We start from the raw sequence: 19739 nt of genomic DNA on the forward strand, positions 1-19739 counted from the left end.
TCCATAAATAGGAAATGAGATGTATCAGAATCTTTTAAACATCTCTTTCAACATCGAGAGATTTATTTACCATTGGGGTACTCAAAAGAGTTGCTTTATTTATACGAAAGCGTTTCAATAACCTTTTCGTATGATTTGATTGATGCACAATTATTCTTTCTCGGAGATGCTCTATCTGGAGCCCAAGATAAAATTTTGTCTTGCCGAGATCTTTCATTTCAAACTCTTCTTTCATATGACTTCGAGCATTATCAACCTTCTTTTGAGTTCCAATTATGTTCAGGTCATCTACATATACATCAATGATACACTTTTAAAAATAAGACCTACCAAAATGCTGATGTGTCACCTGAGGAAAGACTCAACTGGCTCATTATATTATAGATTCTACTTTCTCTATAAATACAAGTATACACATAATCATTTATATCATGAGCTAATATTTCACAACATATAGATAGATATAGGCTCTGAATGGTAACTGCGGATTGAACGGTGCGGGACAAGCGGTTCAACTGCGGTGCGGTTTTAACAGTTATAAAAACGTATAGATATATGGTACATTCGAAGCCATATATATCATTTTCAGTAAAGAAATAAATAGCCTATTCTTTTTACCAGAGCAAAAAGAAAAACAGAGCGGGATGTCAAAAACACAACTTTAGAGATAAAGTAGAGAGAAAGAGAGAGAAAGTAGATCTCCAGCGAAAGGCCGGCGCGTGAGCGTGCGTGCTGTCGCCGGAGACCGTCATCCTTCAGCGAAAAGTTCCCGATTGTGTCTCACCCTCGATTCTTACGGCATCCACCTTGCCTGAGCTCTGGCCAACCACCTAATGTGGTGTTACTGTAACTGGAGTGAAAACGCGGAGGTTTGGAAGGAGCGGAGAGGTGAAGATGTTTGTGTCTTCGGTTCCGGGAGTTGGAGGCTAAGTTAGCTCTGCCGCCGCCGGTTTTAGTCACTTCGCCGTCGTCAGCTCAAGTTCCCGGGAGGTGAAGGCTCCGTCAGCCTTACGTCGCTGGCTTCAGGTTCTCGAGGTTGATTGTTTGCTCGAGTATGGGCTCTGGTCATGGAGCGGAAGAGGTTCTCGACTTGTGATATCTAGGGTTATGTAGCTTCGCCGTCGGATGAGCTCTCTACAGTAGGATGATGCTCTCCGACAAAGTTTCAGAAAGGTGAAGAAGAGATTTGGTTTCGGTGGAAGCTTGAAGGGATTAAGAGCTCCGGCGAAACGAGAGTTTCAGCGGTTGGGTACGGCGGTTTGGTGAGGTGGAGACGGTTGGATCGAGGCAGAGCGACGCGTAGCGCACTGACGGTCAGGATCTCCACATGTCTCTCGCTTCAGCCTCGTCGACGCACGCGTACCAAAGCCTGTCGGTGTTGGGTTCGAGGGTTTGTGCTTTGGGCCGGTGTAGCTAATTTGGACTTCGGCTTTTGTTTATTTTTGGTTGCCCATTAGTAGAGTGGACTTTTGTACTTGGGCTTCGGCCGTTGGGCTTGACCCGTTTCCTTTTATTAAATCAAAATTTGATGGGAAAAAAAAAACAGAGCTTTTTTTTAATCTATTTCTGAGAAGTGACTCCTTGCATATCCAAAAGCCGTCTTATCCGGGAAGACCTAATTTTCGCTGTACCATTTACTTAATAATAACTCTGATAACTATCTATTGATATTTTTACTATTCGCAACTAGCATTGTACTAGCATTGGCGGACGCATGGCCAACGTAACGGGGTCACGTGCCCCCATCTAAATTTCACTTTTCCTTTAGTAATATGTATGAAATATGAAAGTGCCCCCATCTAGAAAGTGAGATGTAATGTGAAAATGTCATGTGCCCCCATCTTAATTTACTGCTAGATCCGCCCCTGCTAATAAGTAGTATCACCTGGAAATTTGAATTCCCTGGAAACCACGTATACCGATTTGCTTCTTCTACAAATCAAGTGTCCATTCTTCATAGGATTTTAGTCGTATAGAATCTTTATATATATTTCATATGAGCTGGCTCATATAGTGAAAATTTAAGGTAAAAAGCTTCCAAGTTTTTTTTTTGTTAAAAAACTTCCAAGTTGGACGGGATATAATGTATAAGAATAAAAATATTTTGTTTGAAGTATTTTATTGGTTATCTGGTTTGAAATAGCATCTCCTCATGCTATGATAAATGAGTACACAAAACTTTGGAAATGCAAGTTGGAGCCTTGGAGGTAGTTGCATGTAAATTAATTCAATTTCTTTATTTATGCATGATGTATTAGTTGAGATTAATCTTTAATTAATACACTATTTATAATCTATAGTAGAAAAATAGTTATTTTTTTATATTTTATTTTTTTAGAAAAATCGTTATTGTGTCATAGAAAAATCGTTATTTGTGTCTTATTAACTCGTGTTTCCTTATTGTTCTCTCATATAATGTTGTTCTACTTTAAAATAAAAAGGAGAAAACATCAAAAATATACCCCTGTTAATTATATCAAAATGTTGTCAAATTAGCTGGTAAAAATAAAAACCTAAAAGGCTAAAACATACTTATAAGGTTGGATCATCATATTTCTGTGTAAAAACAAAGTAGCAAACCGCAGATTATTTATCATCTCATCTGTATCACCAAAAAGTTATCATATTTCTCTCGGTATAGAAAATCATTAATCAACCGATAAAACCCTAAAAGGAACCCTCAAAAACTAAGTGCGAAGAGTTTGCGTCGTCGGTTTTAAATTAAACAAAAAGGTTTAACAACTTTCTCTCTCTTTTGTTATAGCCGATGATTCCATTTTCACTGCAGGACGTCGTTACAGACTCCTCCGATGGACTTCCCGGACGTTCACCGTTGACCACCTTACGAAACGGCGTTGGAGGAAGTAAAGGAACCGGTACAACTGGAATGGTTAGATCTAACCTGTGGTTCAACTGGACATCTATAACCGATTCAGACCGTTCGGTCTTCGACCGTCTCCGGTTAACCGGAGGTTCTTTCATATCCGACGTCGATAGCTTGGTTCTTGAGGTCGAGAAACGGCCAATATCGGTACAGATCACGGTAGAGTCATTGGAGGAGATCAACGAGGGCGATGGGAGGAGATCTGAGATCGGTCTTAAAGTACCACCACGAAGAACAGTTTCAACCGCCGCTTGGCACACGTGCCAGTTTCCAGACCCTAACAGACCAGCCGCTCCGTTAACCGGATTAACCGTCCTCCCACACGCTTCAAACAACAAGGACTGAAACAAAGCTGACCAAACAAACAAACCAAAAACTCAATCTCAAGTTTAAAGAACCGAACCCTTGAAACCTAATACAAGATCTTGCACCCTAATCAGTTTGTAATAATGATGTTGAACGTTTGTATTCTAAATTTAAATTTGTTAGTGTGCGTGGGAAAAAAATACATATAGATATAGAGTAGTACCAGGGCGGTTTAGTTCAGGTACGGCGGAGATGAAAGTCATGAGACCGGCACGGCCAAAGAATTTAGCGACGAACAAGGTGGCGTGGCCTTGTGACTCGGCGGATTCGATCCATTGGAAGCAAGGACGAAGGATGCATGTTTCGCTGCAACCTTTTCGAAGAACTCTACATCCATTGCAACTCATTTTTTTTGGCCCAAGAAAAAAAAAAAGACAATTTCAGAACTTAAGAGAAGATATATCCAAAATTTTGAGAGCAAGAAAATAGGGTTTGATCTGATTTGATAGAAGAAGAAGAAACGAGTTTTAAGAAGTGGGGAGAGAGGCTAGGCTGGATTTATAGAGGCCAGTGAATAATTAAAAGACAGTGTGTCAACTTGTTTTCTTTTTTGTTCCTTTAACCTTTATTTCCCACTATTTTAATGTAAACCTTTGTGTATATGGCAAAGAGAGAAGACACTAAAAAAAGTGAGTATACTTAATAAAATTTTGAAAACTTCAAGTATTTACGTGGATCAAGAACAGGTGATATGATCCAAATAACCAGTGGAATTGTATAACTTAGAACTCAGTTATGAAATAATCTAAATATTTTTCTTACAGATAACTTTAAAAAAGTAGGTGGGAACGAAATAAGAAGAAAGGACAGCATTTGAGAGGGTCAGGATTCCAAAGGTATTGGCGTTGGGGAAGAGAGAGCGTTTCCGTTTCTCCGCGAACACTTGTCGCTGACTCAGACTCGTGTTACTTTCTCTGCTTTTCTTAGGGAAAAGTGCCAATTTCGACCCCAACTATTTCAGTCGTGCCAAATACGACCCGAACAATTGAGCAGTGCCAAATACGATCTCAACTCAATTATAATTCGAAAAAACTACCCGAACTTCTTAAAACGTGCTTAAATCTACATTGACTCTAACAAAAGTTAGTCAATCGTTAACAAGATAAAACGACGTCGTTTTGATATACGAGGAAAAGTGCCAATTTCGACCCCAACACTCTCAGTCGTGCCAAATAGGACCCGAACAAATAGGCAGTGCCAAAACCGGCCTCAACTTAAGTATAATTTAAGAAAAACTACCTGAACTTCTTAAAAGGTGCATAAATCTACATTGACTCTAACAGAAGTTAGTCAACCGTTAACAAGATAAGAAGACGTCGTTTATATATACATATATATATATATATCTATTTTTTTTTAAAAAATATGTTTATTCCGGAACTCAAACCATGTTGTGATACCCTTTTAAATGGGCACACTAACAACTAGATAAAAGTAATTTTTTTAAATACTATTACAAATTTGAAATTATATAAACTACTATTATTCTTCATCTTATCCAATTTAAAATTTTGGTGACAATTTTTTCTGATTTATATAAATACATTAACATGTTTTTCTTATTTATCATATCTTTAATAAAATTATATCTTACTAAAATATAAATAATAAAATATTTATTATTATACGATCTTAAATATGCTTAAAACTTTGAATTTATTTATACAATTTTCTTATATAAATTATTTTTAATTTTTAAAATTAAGTGGGAATTTTTTTAGTTTCCAAAGTTGATATTATATATTTTGATATTTTGTTCAAAACTGTTAAGAGGCCTTTTACCTTTCTTTCACTAAGATATGTTGTACAAAATATTAGACAAATTAAACAATAACTAAAATATATAAAGCAATTACCAAAGTTTTAAATTGGATAAGATGAAGAAGAATATTATTTTATATAATGGAGAATTTCAATTTGTAATAATATTTCAAAAAATTATTTTAGTCTAGTTGTTAGTGTGCCCTTTTAAAAGGATATCCCAGCACGGATTTGAGTCCCGAAATGAACATATTTTAAAAAAAAAATACATATATCAAAACAACGTCGTCTTATCTTTGTTAAAGGTTGATTAACTTCTGTTAGAGTTAATGTAGATTTAGACACGTTTTAGAAAAATTGGATAATTTTTCTTAAATTATAATTGAGTTGAGGTCATTTTTGGCACTGACCATTTGTTCGGGTCTTATTTGGCACGACTTAGAGTGTTGGGGTCGAAATTGGCACTTTTCCTCGTATATCAAAACGACGTCGTTTTATCTTGTTAACGGTTGACTAACTTCTGTTAGAGTCAATGTAGATTTAGGCACGTTTTAAGAAGTTCGGGTAGTTTTTTTGAATTATAATTGAGTTGAGGTCGTATTTGGCACTGATCAATTGTTCGGGTCGTATTTGGCACGACTGAAATAGTTATGGTCGAAATTGGCACTTTTCCCGCTTTTCTTAAAATATTTTATCAAATACTCACTTCAAGATGTGCTTCTCTTCTTTTTTAATTCATTTAGTACTATAAAGAAAAGAGCCAAACCTGTACTTGATTAAAAGAAAGAAGAAATAGACATAAACCTTTTTCCTTGACTGAAGAAATAGGCAAATGTCTTCGTCAGGAGACGATGAGGTGCACCTGGATTTGGGAAATTATGGTGTATTTTCACTAGATGTTAGTTCAGAAAATGAATTTGTTCACTATAAGTTATCGTGTGTTAATTGATATGATGATTCAAATGTTTTATGTGGTAAGTACATATTTTTAGGGTTTAATTATTCGGAGAGCATTATTGATACAAAAGAAAAAAAATGAAACTAATAAGTAAATCACAAGAGGACAAAAGAAAGAAAGAACTGAAGAGAGAACAGCTTAAGTGGTGTGGTTATATATAGAAAGAATTACACTCAAAGGCAGTTTTAAGTTTATTATAACACAATAAGTCACTTTCTTCTACCAAGACACTTTCTTCTAACTGCTTTCTTTCTTTCTAAATAGATTAGTCACTTCATAACTAACCAGCTGAGTAACCAAACTATTATATTAGCGGGAATTAACCTCCATCACACATCTCTCTTCCCACTCAATGGTTCAGATTAAATCTAATACTTTTGACAAGATTTATCTCTGTTTCATTTCCTGGCCACTGGATTTGCTTTTGGTACTTTAACTTTTAACGATTCAGATTAATCAGCCACATTCATCATCTCCTTTTTTTTGTCGTCGTATTTCTTCTGAAAATTGTAATGGGCATTCTTCATCATCTCCTTTCTTCACTGGCGTCTCCACCGCTATTCTCAGCGAAGTGGGTCAGTCGTTATACCCTAGAATAAGATTCAAAATCCTCTCTTTCTATTGATCTCTCTAAGCAAAGTGAGTGATTTCTTATTTGTTTTGGGTCAGCAATGAATCTACTCCACATCAATCATCAATAACATAGCTTTCTGTTTCAGATCCAACCCCCACCTTCGTCGGCTTCTCAGATTATCACCATATTCCTCCACCACTCTCCATCCTTCTGACGCTGCCGCAGTTGATATGGTAAGAACCATCTTTTTCCCATTGTAAGTTTCCTTGAAAGTCTGATTCTTCTCTACGAAAATTTCACAAAGTCTTAGCAATCTCAACGTATTCCATATAGTCAATTTTAAAACTTTGAACCAATCATTGTTCTAATTTTGAACCAAACGTTATTCATCCAACTTTAAAAAATTTTGTAAGCCTTATAAAGACGAGATTTTGTTATTGTCGCTAAGGTGGAGAGGAAGTTAGAAGTTTGGATACTCTTGAGATTTTTCAAATTGGTCTGTAAAAATATGTGTATTATAGATATTTTTTGTTTTGTTTTCGTGGATGGGTAGAGAAGTTGTTGACGTGCGTATGAACAAAGATTGACATTGTTCCCTTTGTTATTTCCATTTAGTTAACTCCACATGAACATGTAGAAGAGAAGATTCCTATCTTCCTATGGCCTCTTGATGGGAAATATTGAGAATCAACCAAGTCTATAGACGAGCTCATGTACAGTGTACACAACCCGCCAAGTGTTACTGATCAATGTGTACATCAAAACCATTGTACATGTGTACACGTAACTTTAATATATTACATTTTCAGTTTACATTGTTGTTCGATTCAGAAACAAATACAAGTGGACACTCCATGGTCAATTTTCTGTTTTTGTGATGTTCCAACAAAATGTCATTTTGCTTCTTCTTTTTAAAAACTTTTAATTGCATGAGAAGTTCAAAGTTTGAGATGACTCGTTTCAAAAATAATTGTTGCATTCACAGGGATCATGACATTAGTGAATTCTTGGACCAACTATAGTTAACGGTTTCTTAACCATCTAAACAAAACTCATTTCTAAATTTTCTACAACAACGTTCAGTAGGATGTCCATGTGTACATTTGCCTCATAGTGTACATGTGTACATTTTGCCTCACATTTGCCTCAAAGTGTACATGCATCATTGAGTTCAGACTTGTCTTCGAATGTATGTTGAATAACATAAAACTCATTTCACATGTATATTCTTGATTCTTATTATTGAAATTGATAATAATCGTATATTACATCATTAGATTTATGGTAAAACACAAACTAAACGTTAGGCACAAAAGTTTGATAAAAACTAAGGTCCACCATGATTATCAATAAGAACCATATGTATAGTGCAACAGATATGTACACGATGACACTAATTAGTTTTAGACTTACTTTTTATTTTAAATCAAATTAAAATATTTAGCTACAGAAAATTACTTTCATAAGAATACAGAAAAGTATCAAAAGAATATACGAAAATAAAATTACAAGAATTCGATATTTTGTTCATTATGATGCTTTTTAATTGAGAAAGGGTTATGTTTATATTATACTTAGTGGGACGTTAATTATGGCATATACATAATTAGAATAAAATCACATGACGATTATATACAAAATGTTTACGAGGTTCTAAGAGAGTCTACATACATATCCACAATATTGCTCAACACTTTTGACTTGCATCGATCTAGTTACTTTCATGTTCCTCCAATCACTTTGGAGATATATAAAAAATAATTGATAACTAGAGAGGAGCGCGGTGTCCATGAGTCATGACCTCGTCGTCTTCCACAAACTCATGTGTGTCCATATGCATGAAAACAGAATTTATAAGTACACGAACTATAAAAAGGCCGTTAAGTTTATTGTAAATTCATTGGTAATTAGTTGACTTTACGTACTTACGACAACATAAGTTTCTCCAATCTCTTGGAGTTGGAACTACAAGTCTACAAAAGCCGTTATTGACCCTTCGCCATGTTCAAAGGTTCTTCTCTTTGGAGTATATTCAATTTAGAAAACTGTTTTTTTTTTGGGACAAAAAAAAGTGCGTTGCTTATGCAAATGGCTCAGTGGCGAATTTTCCAAGAATTTTGACCTAATTAGAGAAATTTTAGCTCACATCATGTTCCACTCTTTGTCGGAATTAGTCTCAAACTACTACTTAAAGGTAAACTTAGGTTTATTCGCTTATAAATACAACATGCAAACGAATCATAATTTAATGAAACTAGCTAGTCCAAATACAAATACAATTTTGGAAGAATAATCGTGATTTCATATAAAGTAGCCATTGCATCACTCCAATTTTCAAAGAAAATTATACTTTATTTTGTAGCTTCTTTTTTTTTCTTCTAATGGTCATAAAGAAAATCTGCCTGCGTATCTTTTTGCTTTATGATTAATTAGACACTAGGTGGTTGTCCGCGAATTCGCGGATATAAATATTGTATAAAAATATACATTAAGTATAAAATTTCGAAAAATTTCCATAAATTTGATGCAAAAATATCTGATAAATGTTTAGTAATAACAAATGTTTATGAAATTATATATGTAAATATCATATTTACTTCTCCTATTCTTATTTTTTAATACATATTATAAAATAAATAAACCAAAAATCCATCTTACACTACAAAAAAAGGTATGTATTGTATCACTTAAATGGAATCACATAAATAAATGATGTTATTTTAAATCACTTATTTGTAAATGATACACATATATATATAATTTTAAATCAGTTCTAATAATTGATAGTATAATTAACTAATTCGACATCATTTCAATAAAATGATATAAACTTTATTAATTTGTATCATTTAAACAAAAATGATATGATTCTATACATTTATATCAATTAAATCATTGATGTAATTATTATTTTTGGTTAGCATCACTTATTAATATGATATAAAATTCACATCAATAAAAATTGATGCGAAAAAAATATATAACTGTGTTTTTCTTTAACGTCAATTAAGTTAAAATGATGTTCTTTTATTTAAATTTTGCATCAGTTAATACCACTACAAAACTTAAAAAAAAAACAATTTACTTGAACGATTACAAAAATATCTCACACTTCAAAATCCAAAGATTACGGAAGTAGTTACTATTCTTATAGCTTTAATTTAATTGGAGCTTTAATTTCTTTTATAACTCTTCACTTCAAAAATTAAGCATCTTCGTCTTTTTGTTGTGAATGCTCATTCAGGGGTTCTTCTTCCTCTTTTAGTTTCTCAAACTTTCTTGTCTTATGAGTCATAATGATGGGTATTGTTCTTATGCAGGGTTGCTATTTAGATTCGGGGAAAATTTTCTGAAGAAGTATATCTTTCTTTTTTTCTTCTTCATCTTTTTTTTTCATTTGTTGAAAAATTATACTTACATATTTTTGGTAGAATGGTTTTTCTTTGTTAGGAAACAGAACGTCTCAAGACATAAGAGAGATGCGTCTACTCAAAATCTAAAAGTAAGTAAAACTCTAAAGAAATAGCAGTTGATGAAGAATTTTCTGATGAATCTCCTCCACTTCACTGCTAAATCGATTCATTTTCACACCATAAACAGAGACATTAGAGATAAAAACATAGATACAAGGAATGAGGATAAAAAGAAGAAGAATTTCGATTGATGGACGCATGAAGCTCTTTATGGTAAATTTCACCTAACTGTTTTACAAATATTTTCTATGGTTCTTTGAATTCCTCTTCTTCCATCTTGTTTAATGTTTCTCTCTATATTTGTTCTTTAGTTTTTTTCTTCTTCGTAAGATTTATTGTATTTCAATTAAAAATTAATGAATATTTAATTTATTTATCCACTGATATTATTTAACGTCAATTATGTACAAATAAAAAAATAAAACGTAATTATAAACAATAAAATATTAAAATAATTTTGATGTTTTGATATTAATTTAATTTCAGTTATTAATAAATAATTAAAATCAGTTGTTTCAATTGATGTTAATACTTACATCATTCAGAAAAACTGATTTAATTTTGGTATCATTTTGTATAATTGATGCATATTAGTATCACTTACAATTAATGACATAAATATTAATTATTTTTGTATCATTTATCTATATAATGATGAAAATCATTTGAATCATCAATTTCCGAGTCATTTATCTAAGCGATGTAAAATTCTTTTACATCATTTAAAACTAATGCAAATATTTAAATTAAGTGATGTTAAATGACTATTTTTTTGTAGTGCTATAATTCGTTTCAATCATAGTATTACCTTATTCACTAAATTAATTTATTTAAATGAAAAATATTTTTTAATCAAAGTTCTCACATGTTCCGTTCAATATAATTCGGCTAATCTTCAAAACCTAATTATTTATAAAGCATATATGAACAATATAAGAGATTAATAATAATAAAATATATGATTATATTTTTATATGAATATGAAATCATTATATGGATTTCTATAAATTGTGTTCTATTAATTCACCGTCCAAACTAAACTAAAATAAATAAAATTAAAAATTATCAACCAAGAAAATTATAAAAAATTTCTTAAGACTTCACAAATGATCGACTTGTAAGCCAAAGTCACTTAAGTGATTTTTCGTTTACTATATATGCGTATTTATATTTTTCGTAAATGTCTTATAAATTCTTATAAACAATTTAAAATTATGATAAAATAATTTTGTAAGCCATGATAAATAATTTTATAATTTTTTTAGTAAAAGTCTTATAAGACATATATGGACATTGTAATACATTAATTAATACTTATTATAATACTATGCAAATATAGTGTTTTATATTAAAAATTATTAAATCATTATATTGATTTCGATAAATTGTGTTCTATTAATTATTTTATGTTGTATATAGATACAATAGAAATTAATCAAACATTATTACACTTTCTATAATTTAAAAAATTAGTTACCATAAATTATTATTTGTAATATCATTTAGATTATTTGGTAAGTGACACTAATTAGTTTTAGACTTACTTTTTATTTTAAATCAAATTAAAATAATTGAAAATCTCTTAACCAATCAAGTTATAACATTTCGAAGGAACCGGACTTTTGACGAACCAGCCCTTTTTTATCTTGATCCTTTCTTAAACTCTCTCTATCATTGATAACTAAACAAAAAATTACTTAATTGACTTTTCATTTAATATACAGGAGGATGATATTCTTTAAGGCTGTTTTTGTCGCTTCTGTTGTGGCATACTTATCCAAAATACTACTACAGCTTTTATAGTTCTGTCGTTCGTACAATTATCTCTCTGGCGGCTAGACCTAATCCCTCGACGAGAGTGGACCTACTCTCCTCACATTCCTGGTGAGAATAATAACAGACCTCGTCTTTGCTGATGGGAACTGAACATATGCCTTTGTTTTCTTTATGAAGCTCACACTACTAATATCAATATCATCATGTTTTAGAGTACGGTTTCCGGGTTTGACACACCCATTGGCACTGCACCATCAGAAGAACTCAGGAGAATATGGAATGAAAAGAAAAAAACAATTAGAAGAACGTGATGGTAAGTCTCTAATATTATGTGAAGCTGTGCATCGACGAACACTTGCAAACCTACCAACAACTAATTAAGTGATGCCTCTAAGGGAATGTAAGTGATAGTTAGCCTTGTATTTGCAGTGGTATAGTGTTGTACGATGCTTTCATTTTTACCATGTATGAGGATTCAGTTGCAATGCGTTGCGTGATAGTATCTAAATCGTATCAGACTAAAACTTTGCATTTGACTAATTTGATTTCTTCTTTTTTTTTGTCACAAGATTAATGTGATTAAGATTAAAATTTGAATTTCTCAAGAAGATTGTTGTTCAAAGGCCTTGCTAATTTATCATAAATAAATCATTGACGGTCCATGCGGCCGTGCTAAGATCTTACCCTACATCAAGAATTTTTAACAAAGTATCATCTCTCAGAGATTCCAATCCAGATTTCTCAAGCAGAGTCATGCAAATTTGGTTCTCTTAAACTCTCCTGCATTGACGTTTCTCGACGAACTGGCCGTAATCACCACCATACGATCATTTTCTCCAACTGTTGGACTTCGCCACTATGGGCTTCATTTTGATGGGCTTCACTAAGGACATACTCTATCAACATTCACTTTAGATTCTAATCATGGGATTATATCAGAGTTTTGTAATGCAACTCTTGCCACTTTTTAATTTAAATGCACCAAAAGTTAGCAAAAAGAAAAAAAAATAGATTTTTTAACAATAATTAATGTTAATCAAGATTTCATGTATATCTCTCCACCAAAAACAGGGTTGCGACATGTAATAGAAAGAGACCAAACATTTTCACGGGAGAATAGGCATCGAGGTTACTTGTGTCGTCTGCTCATTTCTCACATGCATGCGTAAATGTGTGTGGATGATGATTATGATAATGATATGATGATGGAATGGGTTTTGATTTGACAAGACGAGAGTCACCAAGCCAGCGATTAGATTGATATATTACTTCAATTCTTATCGTCAGTGCTCAGTAGACAACTCTCCATGTCTTTCTCTTTTATCATCCGTATCGAAAGACAAGTCGAAGAAATATTATATTCATGTCTTGGCATTTGTACGACTGCCAGTACAAGCACTATTCTGAAAGAATATTCTATATAGTGATATATATTTTACATATTTACTGGTTCATATATCACTAGCAATTATAACTAGAACGGCTTAAGCAGTTTTTGTTTATCTATGCAGTATTGATTTATTTGCTTTTTTGAAAACTACGCAGTATTGATTTCCGTTGCAATATAACTTCGTGCTGAGAGTTGATTTCGGTTTCTGCTCAAAATAATATTGGGGGATTAGGATTCATATTTTAAAATGTTGTCAGGGTTCAAGTTTTTTTTTTGGTAAAATGTCAGGGTTCAAGTTCTTTGATATTCTTTGATTCTCTATCCGTGTAAACGGTCTCAGAGTTTTTAGCATTGAAACTATTTTTGTTTTAATTTTGATGGCTGTTCTTTTATTTTTAAAACTTTTTTTAAGAGTGTACAATGGTGCCAAGACTATAAGTATTTAGACAAGTTATGTTTGACGTACAATAATATGAATCTGGAATAAGAAAACGAGGGGAGCTCAGAGTTACAGCCAAGAGGCACCGAAACAAGAAACCTGCATCTGCAAGCAGAAGTCCCATCTTGTTCCTTTGACTATTTGCTTCTTCACTCAAATAAGATTTTTTTTTTTAAAACTACACAAAGTCCAATTTTTCATACGTTATTGTGTATAATTTCAGGTACAACGTTATTTTTATTTTTCAAATTCAAAAAAAAATTATTTATCTGAAATTTAGATTTTTTCCCATGAATGTTTGTTTATTTAAACTTATGAATTCCTTTTTATTTTTAGCTCTGAGGAAAACAATGTCATTCTTCTACTTGTTTAATTGTTATATATAAACATTCATTTGGAAAGGATATAATACAGAATTTACTATAAGTTATTTTCAGGTTTAGTGGTTAAAAACATAACAAATGAAATGTTATTGGCAAACCAAAATAACACACACAAGCACATAAAAACAAAGTATATATAACTCTCCTTTTTGTTCAAAAAAGAATATATATAACTCTATGATGCAAAACCAAGAGAAAGTAAATACACCACCGTATTAATAATTCGATAGTTTCATGATAAAGTATAATGTTTATTTGGCCAAGATCTTATAAAGGTCAGAATTAAACCAGATTTGTTTTATAATTTCCTATTTGATTACAATTCACCTCGGAGCATAAAATATTCCAAAGGCAAATTAAGATTTTCTTCTTTTTAAGACAGATTCAGAGCCAAATTTGATAGACAGACTTTGTTTCTCCATATATAAATTGAATAGATAATCACCGGTACATATTGGAGAAAAAAAGTTATACAAATCTTTGATTTTCTTATATAGCAGATCTCTGATTGTTCCTGCCACAAACATCGTGATTCTGTATGAAATGTCATTTCAAGCACTTTTAATTATCAACCACCATTCTCCCTATCATAATGCACTCTTACACATACTCCTATATTTACACTTTTAATACATAATCGCAATATAAAACTAAATGCCTGCTTCACCAAAAAAAAAAAAAAAACTTAATGCCTAAAAAGTCTTAGACGAAAGCTCGTGGTAATTCTTGGAACATCCTGTCTTTATCAGACATATCTATATATAAAAGTGACCAACATGCTCTTATAGTTAATTCGAATTGTTATCACCTGTCCGAGCATAAATTATTTTGTTTACTATCAATCTTTTTTTTTGGAAACTTATCAATCTTTTGCATTAAAAAGTGTTTATAAACTTGACATCTTATTTTTTTTTTCCGAAATTTTATGCAAAGTTGCGTTCGTAATATTGATATAAACACAATCAGTATGTATATGTATCCGCTACATCAAATAGAAATCAAATTTCTAGATTTAAAATATATATTGCCCAACAAAAAGATTTATAATATATTATCTTCGTATGTGTATATCTATGCATATTGACATATTTTGGTATAAATACATGAACTTAAACGTAGATTAAGATTTTTGTTTCAGGATATAGATAGGCAACATGTAGATAATCTTGGTGATCTCCCCAAGCATAAGACCCATACCTGACAAAAATGTAAATTTATTTCATAACCATAAAAACCACAAAAGAAAAACATTGTTATAAGTTGGGAATATACGCTAGTGTGAATTAAATGTTTGAATTGTGTCTCTGCCCGGCCTCTTTGTGCCCTCAACGTTCACAGATGGATTTACATTTTTTTCAACACATATTTTCAAGAGATATATATACAAAGGATGCTATTGTCATTTTATTCTGTCCGACATAAGTCGGTAAAACAAAAACTTTGGTCTGACTTACTTCTACAGGTTTTGACTGGTCTTAACTCTCAAGTATATTGTTTTATAAGCTTATTTAGGAAAATAATCATTTATATTAGAGTATTTTGAAGATATTTGGAGCAAGCAACCAAAATGACAATTAAAATCCATAATCGGTCGATATTAGAGAGCTAGATTAATCGATACACAAGTTATGGTGTCGATCGATAGCGAAGCGCGCAGAAGCCCGTTTGGTCACAGCCGACTTGAAGCCTAAGATTTCACAATTTTACAAGATTGCTCCTGACAAATTTTACCCTAATTATATAAGCTTTGCCGCCATGTTAGAGGTAAAGTGTGCTTTTGTTTTGTGTTCTTCTTTGTGTTTTATTGTTTACTGATAGATAGGAGAGAAGATCCAAAATTATAATTTGTGATTGAAACTCCATTGATATTTATCTTATCTATTCTATGCAGTTTTTATATCTAACCATTGTTATGAATTGTTTAGCTATGTCTGAGTAGTTCTCTTGTTATATTTTAGAGTTTAAATAGGTTAGGAGGGATTAGCCCCAACTATAGATTGCTGAGTTGTGATAATCATCATTAGAATTGTTCATTAATGTATGTCTCTAGATTAACTACCTAGAACTTGTCATAGGATTGATTGATAAAAGCCATAGCTAATTCTCATCTTATAAACATTCTAATTGAACTTCGTTTCTTACAATGAGCAAGGCGAGAGCTGATCTAGTAAGCTTAGTAAACATTTATTCAACATGCGTATAAAGCTTGACATACCATTCGATTGTGGTATTGTTGGCACATTAAGTTAATTAGTGTGTGCTTAAACTCTTAATCAGGTTTGATTCCTTTCACATACAATTTTTAAATAAAATTTAAAACGACATTGTTTAGACTTAACAAAGATTAGAGACGGCGATTAATCCGTCTAATCAATCAGTTACCTAAGTTAACGTCAACTTTAATTTAGTTTAGTCAAATTAATTTGAGGTTTAAAGTGATAATTCAAGTTAAGTTGGTGTTTTAAATAGTTCAAGAAAAAATTTATGCATTTCTTTAACCAAATATGAAAATCGGTGGTTTAAATGACCATTTTCCCAAACTTATTTAGATTAAGTTGATGTATTATTTCCTCGTGTAGCTAATCACGTAACAGTTCAGCAATGGCACGTATTAACAATTTCGGATTCGACAAAAAATGCATAATTCTAAATATCGTTTAACAACCCCACGTCACTCCCTCAAGCCACTCCGAGTCTCCATCCACTAGTTAAATCTAATCTTATCAATTAGTCAGATTTTAGTTATATTTTGGATTGTGGGTCAACTTGCATGAGAAATAGCTCCAGTATATTTGAATATGAGTTTATTTATTAATTTTTATCCCTAATCAAGTAGGCTCAACAATTTTGATATCCCAACAAAACAAATGGCAATAACTCAGCTACCTTACTTGCTGCTTATTAAGAGCATCTCCAACCCATTTCTATAATAGAGATCTCTAAAATAGAAAAAAAAATAGAAATGGTGTTTTTGCTCCAATGTGTTCTTCTATAATAGAGGAATGCTATATTTGCCTCCATAAATAGAAGAATGCTATTTTTTCTCCTAAATATAGAGGAAAAAATTGGATTCCTCTATTTATGGAGGCAAATATAGCATTCCTCTATTATAGAAGAACACATTGGAGCAAAAACACCATCTTTATTTTTTTCTCTATTTTAGAAATCTCTATTATAGAGGTGGGTTGGAGATGGTCTAAGTACTTCATTTTTCACTTTTAGGCTCCGAATGGTGATTGCGGTTTGAGCGGTGCGGGACAAGCGGTTCAATTGCGGTGCAGTTTTAACAGTTATAAGAACGTATAGATATATGATATATGTAGAGATTTTTGTTAATATTAAATACGGTGCAAGGCGGAGCGGTTGTAAACATTCGAAGCATATGCATTATTTTTTACTTCATTGGTATTTTTTTATTCATTTCTTCATTTCTTTGTTTTTTGAAAATACATTTTTTAATTACAAATTGGTCTCTCAACTTTAACTTGTTTTTAGTTTTTACTTAAATAAACTATAAAAACTAATATTACCAACTTACTTTTAAAGTTTTTATTATTATTTTTATTCAATCAATTTAAAATATTAAATATACTAGAAACATGTTTTTTTAACTAATATTTAGATGAAAAACAGTTACATAAATAATATAGAAACTCAAAGACTTGATAAACATCAATCTAAAATATATAAAAAAAACTTAGTACATCATAAACTAACACTTAATAATCTGGTAAATTATTTTCAGATTCACTAAAATTGTTAAAATATTGTCCAAATAAAGTGGTTGCTTGAGAAGGCTGTTGAGCTTGTTGTTGTTAACTCATTTCTATTAAAATTCGATTTTGGTCAGACTGAATGTATGCACGAACGTTAGGATCTTATATGGAGTTCAAATCACGAAATAAAATTTTGTTTTCTTCTTTTAACTTCTTCAAAGCATAATTCTTGTTTTGAATCTCCAAATATTGTTATCTTTGTGCGATTGTTTTCTTTAATTTCTCCAATAGTTTTTTATTTCCTTCTTCCTAGGTGTTAATAACAAGCGATACTATTAGAGATGTGTACTAATTATATTGTATGATAATGTTTATTTAATATTAATTAGCAATTGTGGTGAAATATTGTTAAAATAAAATATCTAGGTAAAATTAGTAAACTAGTAAAAGTAAAAGATTTTTTGATAAATAATGATAAAACAGAAAATATATACTTGGAATATTCCTTTTTGAAGAAAAAAATAAAGCAAACCATTGGAGAACATGCTTCTTCATGTTTTGAAAATCTTCATATTTTGAAAAAAAAAATGAAGTTTACTATTGGAAATGCTCTAAGACCATGATTAATCCGGATTCTTAAGGTGCGGTTTTTAGTTTAGTTTTTAATTAAGAAAATCTAAGAACCGTTTCTTAAAGAAGAGATATAAGAATCGGATCCTAGCCAAAAAATATTTTTTAAAAAATGTCAAATCATGAGTTAAGAACCTCAAATTAAAAATCCGGGTTAATCGTGCTCTAATATCTTTTATTTTTCTAAAATTGTAAAACTTATGTACCATTTCAGTGTTTGTTAACATTTTAAACAACGACTAAAACCAGAACAATAAGAAAATTATCATGTCATTTCGAAAATGTAGTAAATAAACAGATGATTGTTTTAAGTTAAAAAATTTGAAACCGTAATAATAATAAAAAAAACTCAAAATCGAATAGCAAAACCAAAGAAAAACAAACTCTATTTATAAAACTATTGCCATTCCAAGCCTAAACCGAACAACCCGATTAAATCTTTTTTGATGCTATATATTCATGAAAGTAAACTACATATCTTTCTTACTCGAACTTTAAAACAAAGACTCGAAGTTTCTTCGTGAAGCCAGATTAGTATATCATTCAACATTTCGCCTATTTTGTCTCGTACTAATGTTTGTATTTTAGCAACCACAATGAATATAATAGCGGCACCGCTTCAAATACTTATTGCGTGTTATCGTTTCAATCGATCCATGAGTTTACTGAGCTATATATAATGGTAAGTTCGCGACGCATAAAGAGAACCTACAAATGCATAAAATGCTCACTCATAAAGACATGCGCGATGGACCTGTTCTAAATACTGTCAAACAAATCTAAAGATATTATCTCGGAATGTCCAAAAAAACATGAAAATATATTTGAATGCGAATTGTATTGCACCGGTCCTACAATAATAGCTGTCCTTTGTCAAATGCAAAAGTATGTTATGTAATTAAACTAGGGTTAAATTTTAATAAAACCGTATGGACATCGAACTTATATTTATTATTATAGCTAGAGATGGACAGGGATATGATGTAACAACATCGTCTCACTTGGTGTTTTCGAGAAATTTGTCTTATAATTTATATGTTTTCTTATTATTTGTCTACTTGTTAGGGTTATTCTCATTTGCACAGTTATATAATTATGTGTTGAATTGTAGACAAGTTAATTTTCACAAACCAAAAATAATTTGTCTGCTAATTGCTCGACACTTGAGTCATACTATATACGATGTGGTCCATTGTCTTGAACGACCCACGTCGTTCGTTTAACTATATATGTCTTGAACGACCCACGTCGTTCGTTTAACCATCGCACAATTAATTAAGAAAAGTCTTTCATCTTAACACAATAAATCATATCTTGACTCGTAACAAGACATAGAATGCATGAAATACGTTATACGTATAATGATATTATTATCATAAATTGTAAAGT

At 31.5% G+C, this 19739-nt stretch overlaps 1 protein-coding gene and 1 long non-coding RNA gene across 3 annotated transcripts; one reads left to right on the forward strand and one right to left on the reverse strand.

Annotated features, from left to right (window-relative positions):
* Positions 1-2453: 2453 nt before the first annotated feature.
* Positions 2454-4827, reverse strand: LOC103862548 (LOB domain-containing protein 39). The gene is made up of 2 exons (XM_009140248.3): positions 3414-4827; positions 2454-3236 (listed from the first exon to the last, which is right to left on the reverse strand). Exons 1-2 carry the CDS (start codon positions 3595-3597, stop codon positions 2722-2724), a joined length of 699 nt encoding a protein of 232 aa, XP_009138496.1. The 5' UTR covers positions 3598-4827; the 3' UTR covers positions 2454-2721.
* Positions 4828-5579: 752 nt separating this feature from the next.
* LOC103862549 lies at positions 5580-18452 on the forward strand. Of its 2 annotated transcripts, XR_004456655.1 has the most exons (3): positions 5580-6608; positions 6689-11900; positions 12005-18452. It is a non-coding gene; the product is annotated as an uncharacterized LOC103862549 (long non-coding RNA). The 2 variants fall into 2 exon arrangements; XR_004456654.1 differs by having other exon boundaries at positions 5598-11900.
* The last annotated feature ends 1287 nt before the right edge of the window (positions 18453-19739 follow it).

Source organism: Brassica rapa, chromosome A03 (assembly GCF_000309985.2).
Source record: "Brassica rapa cultivar Chiifu-401-42 chromosome A03, CAAS_Brap_v3.01, whole genome shotgun sequence".
Taxonomy (NCBI): Eukaryota; Viridiplantae; Streptophyta; class Magnoliopsida; order Brassicales; family Brassicaceae; genus Brassica; species Brassica rapa.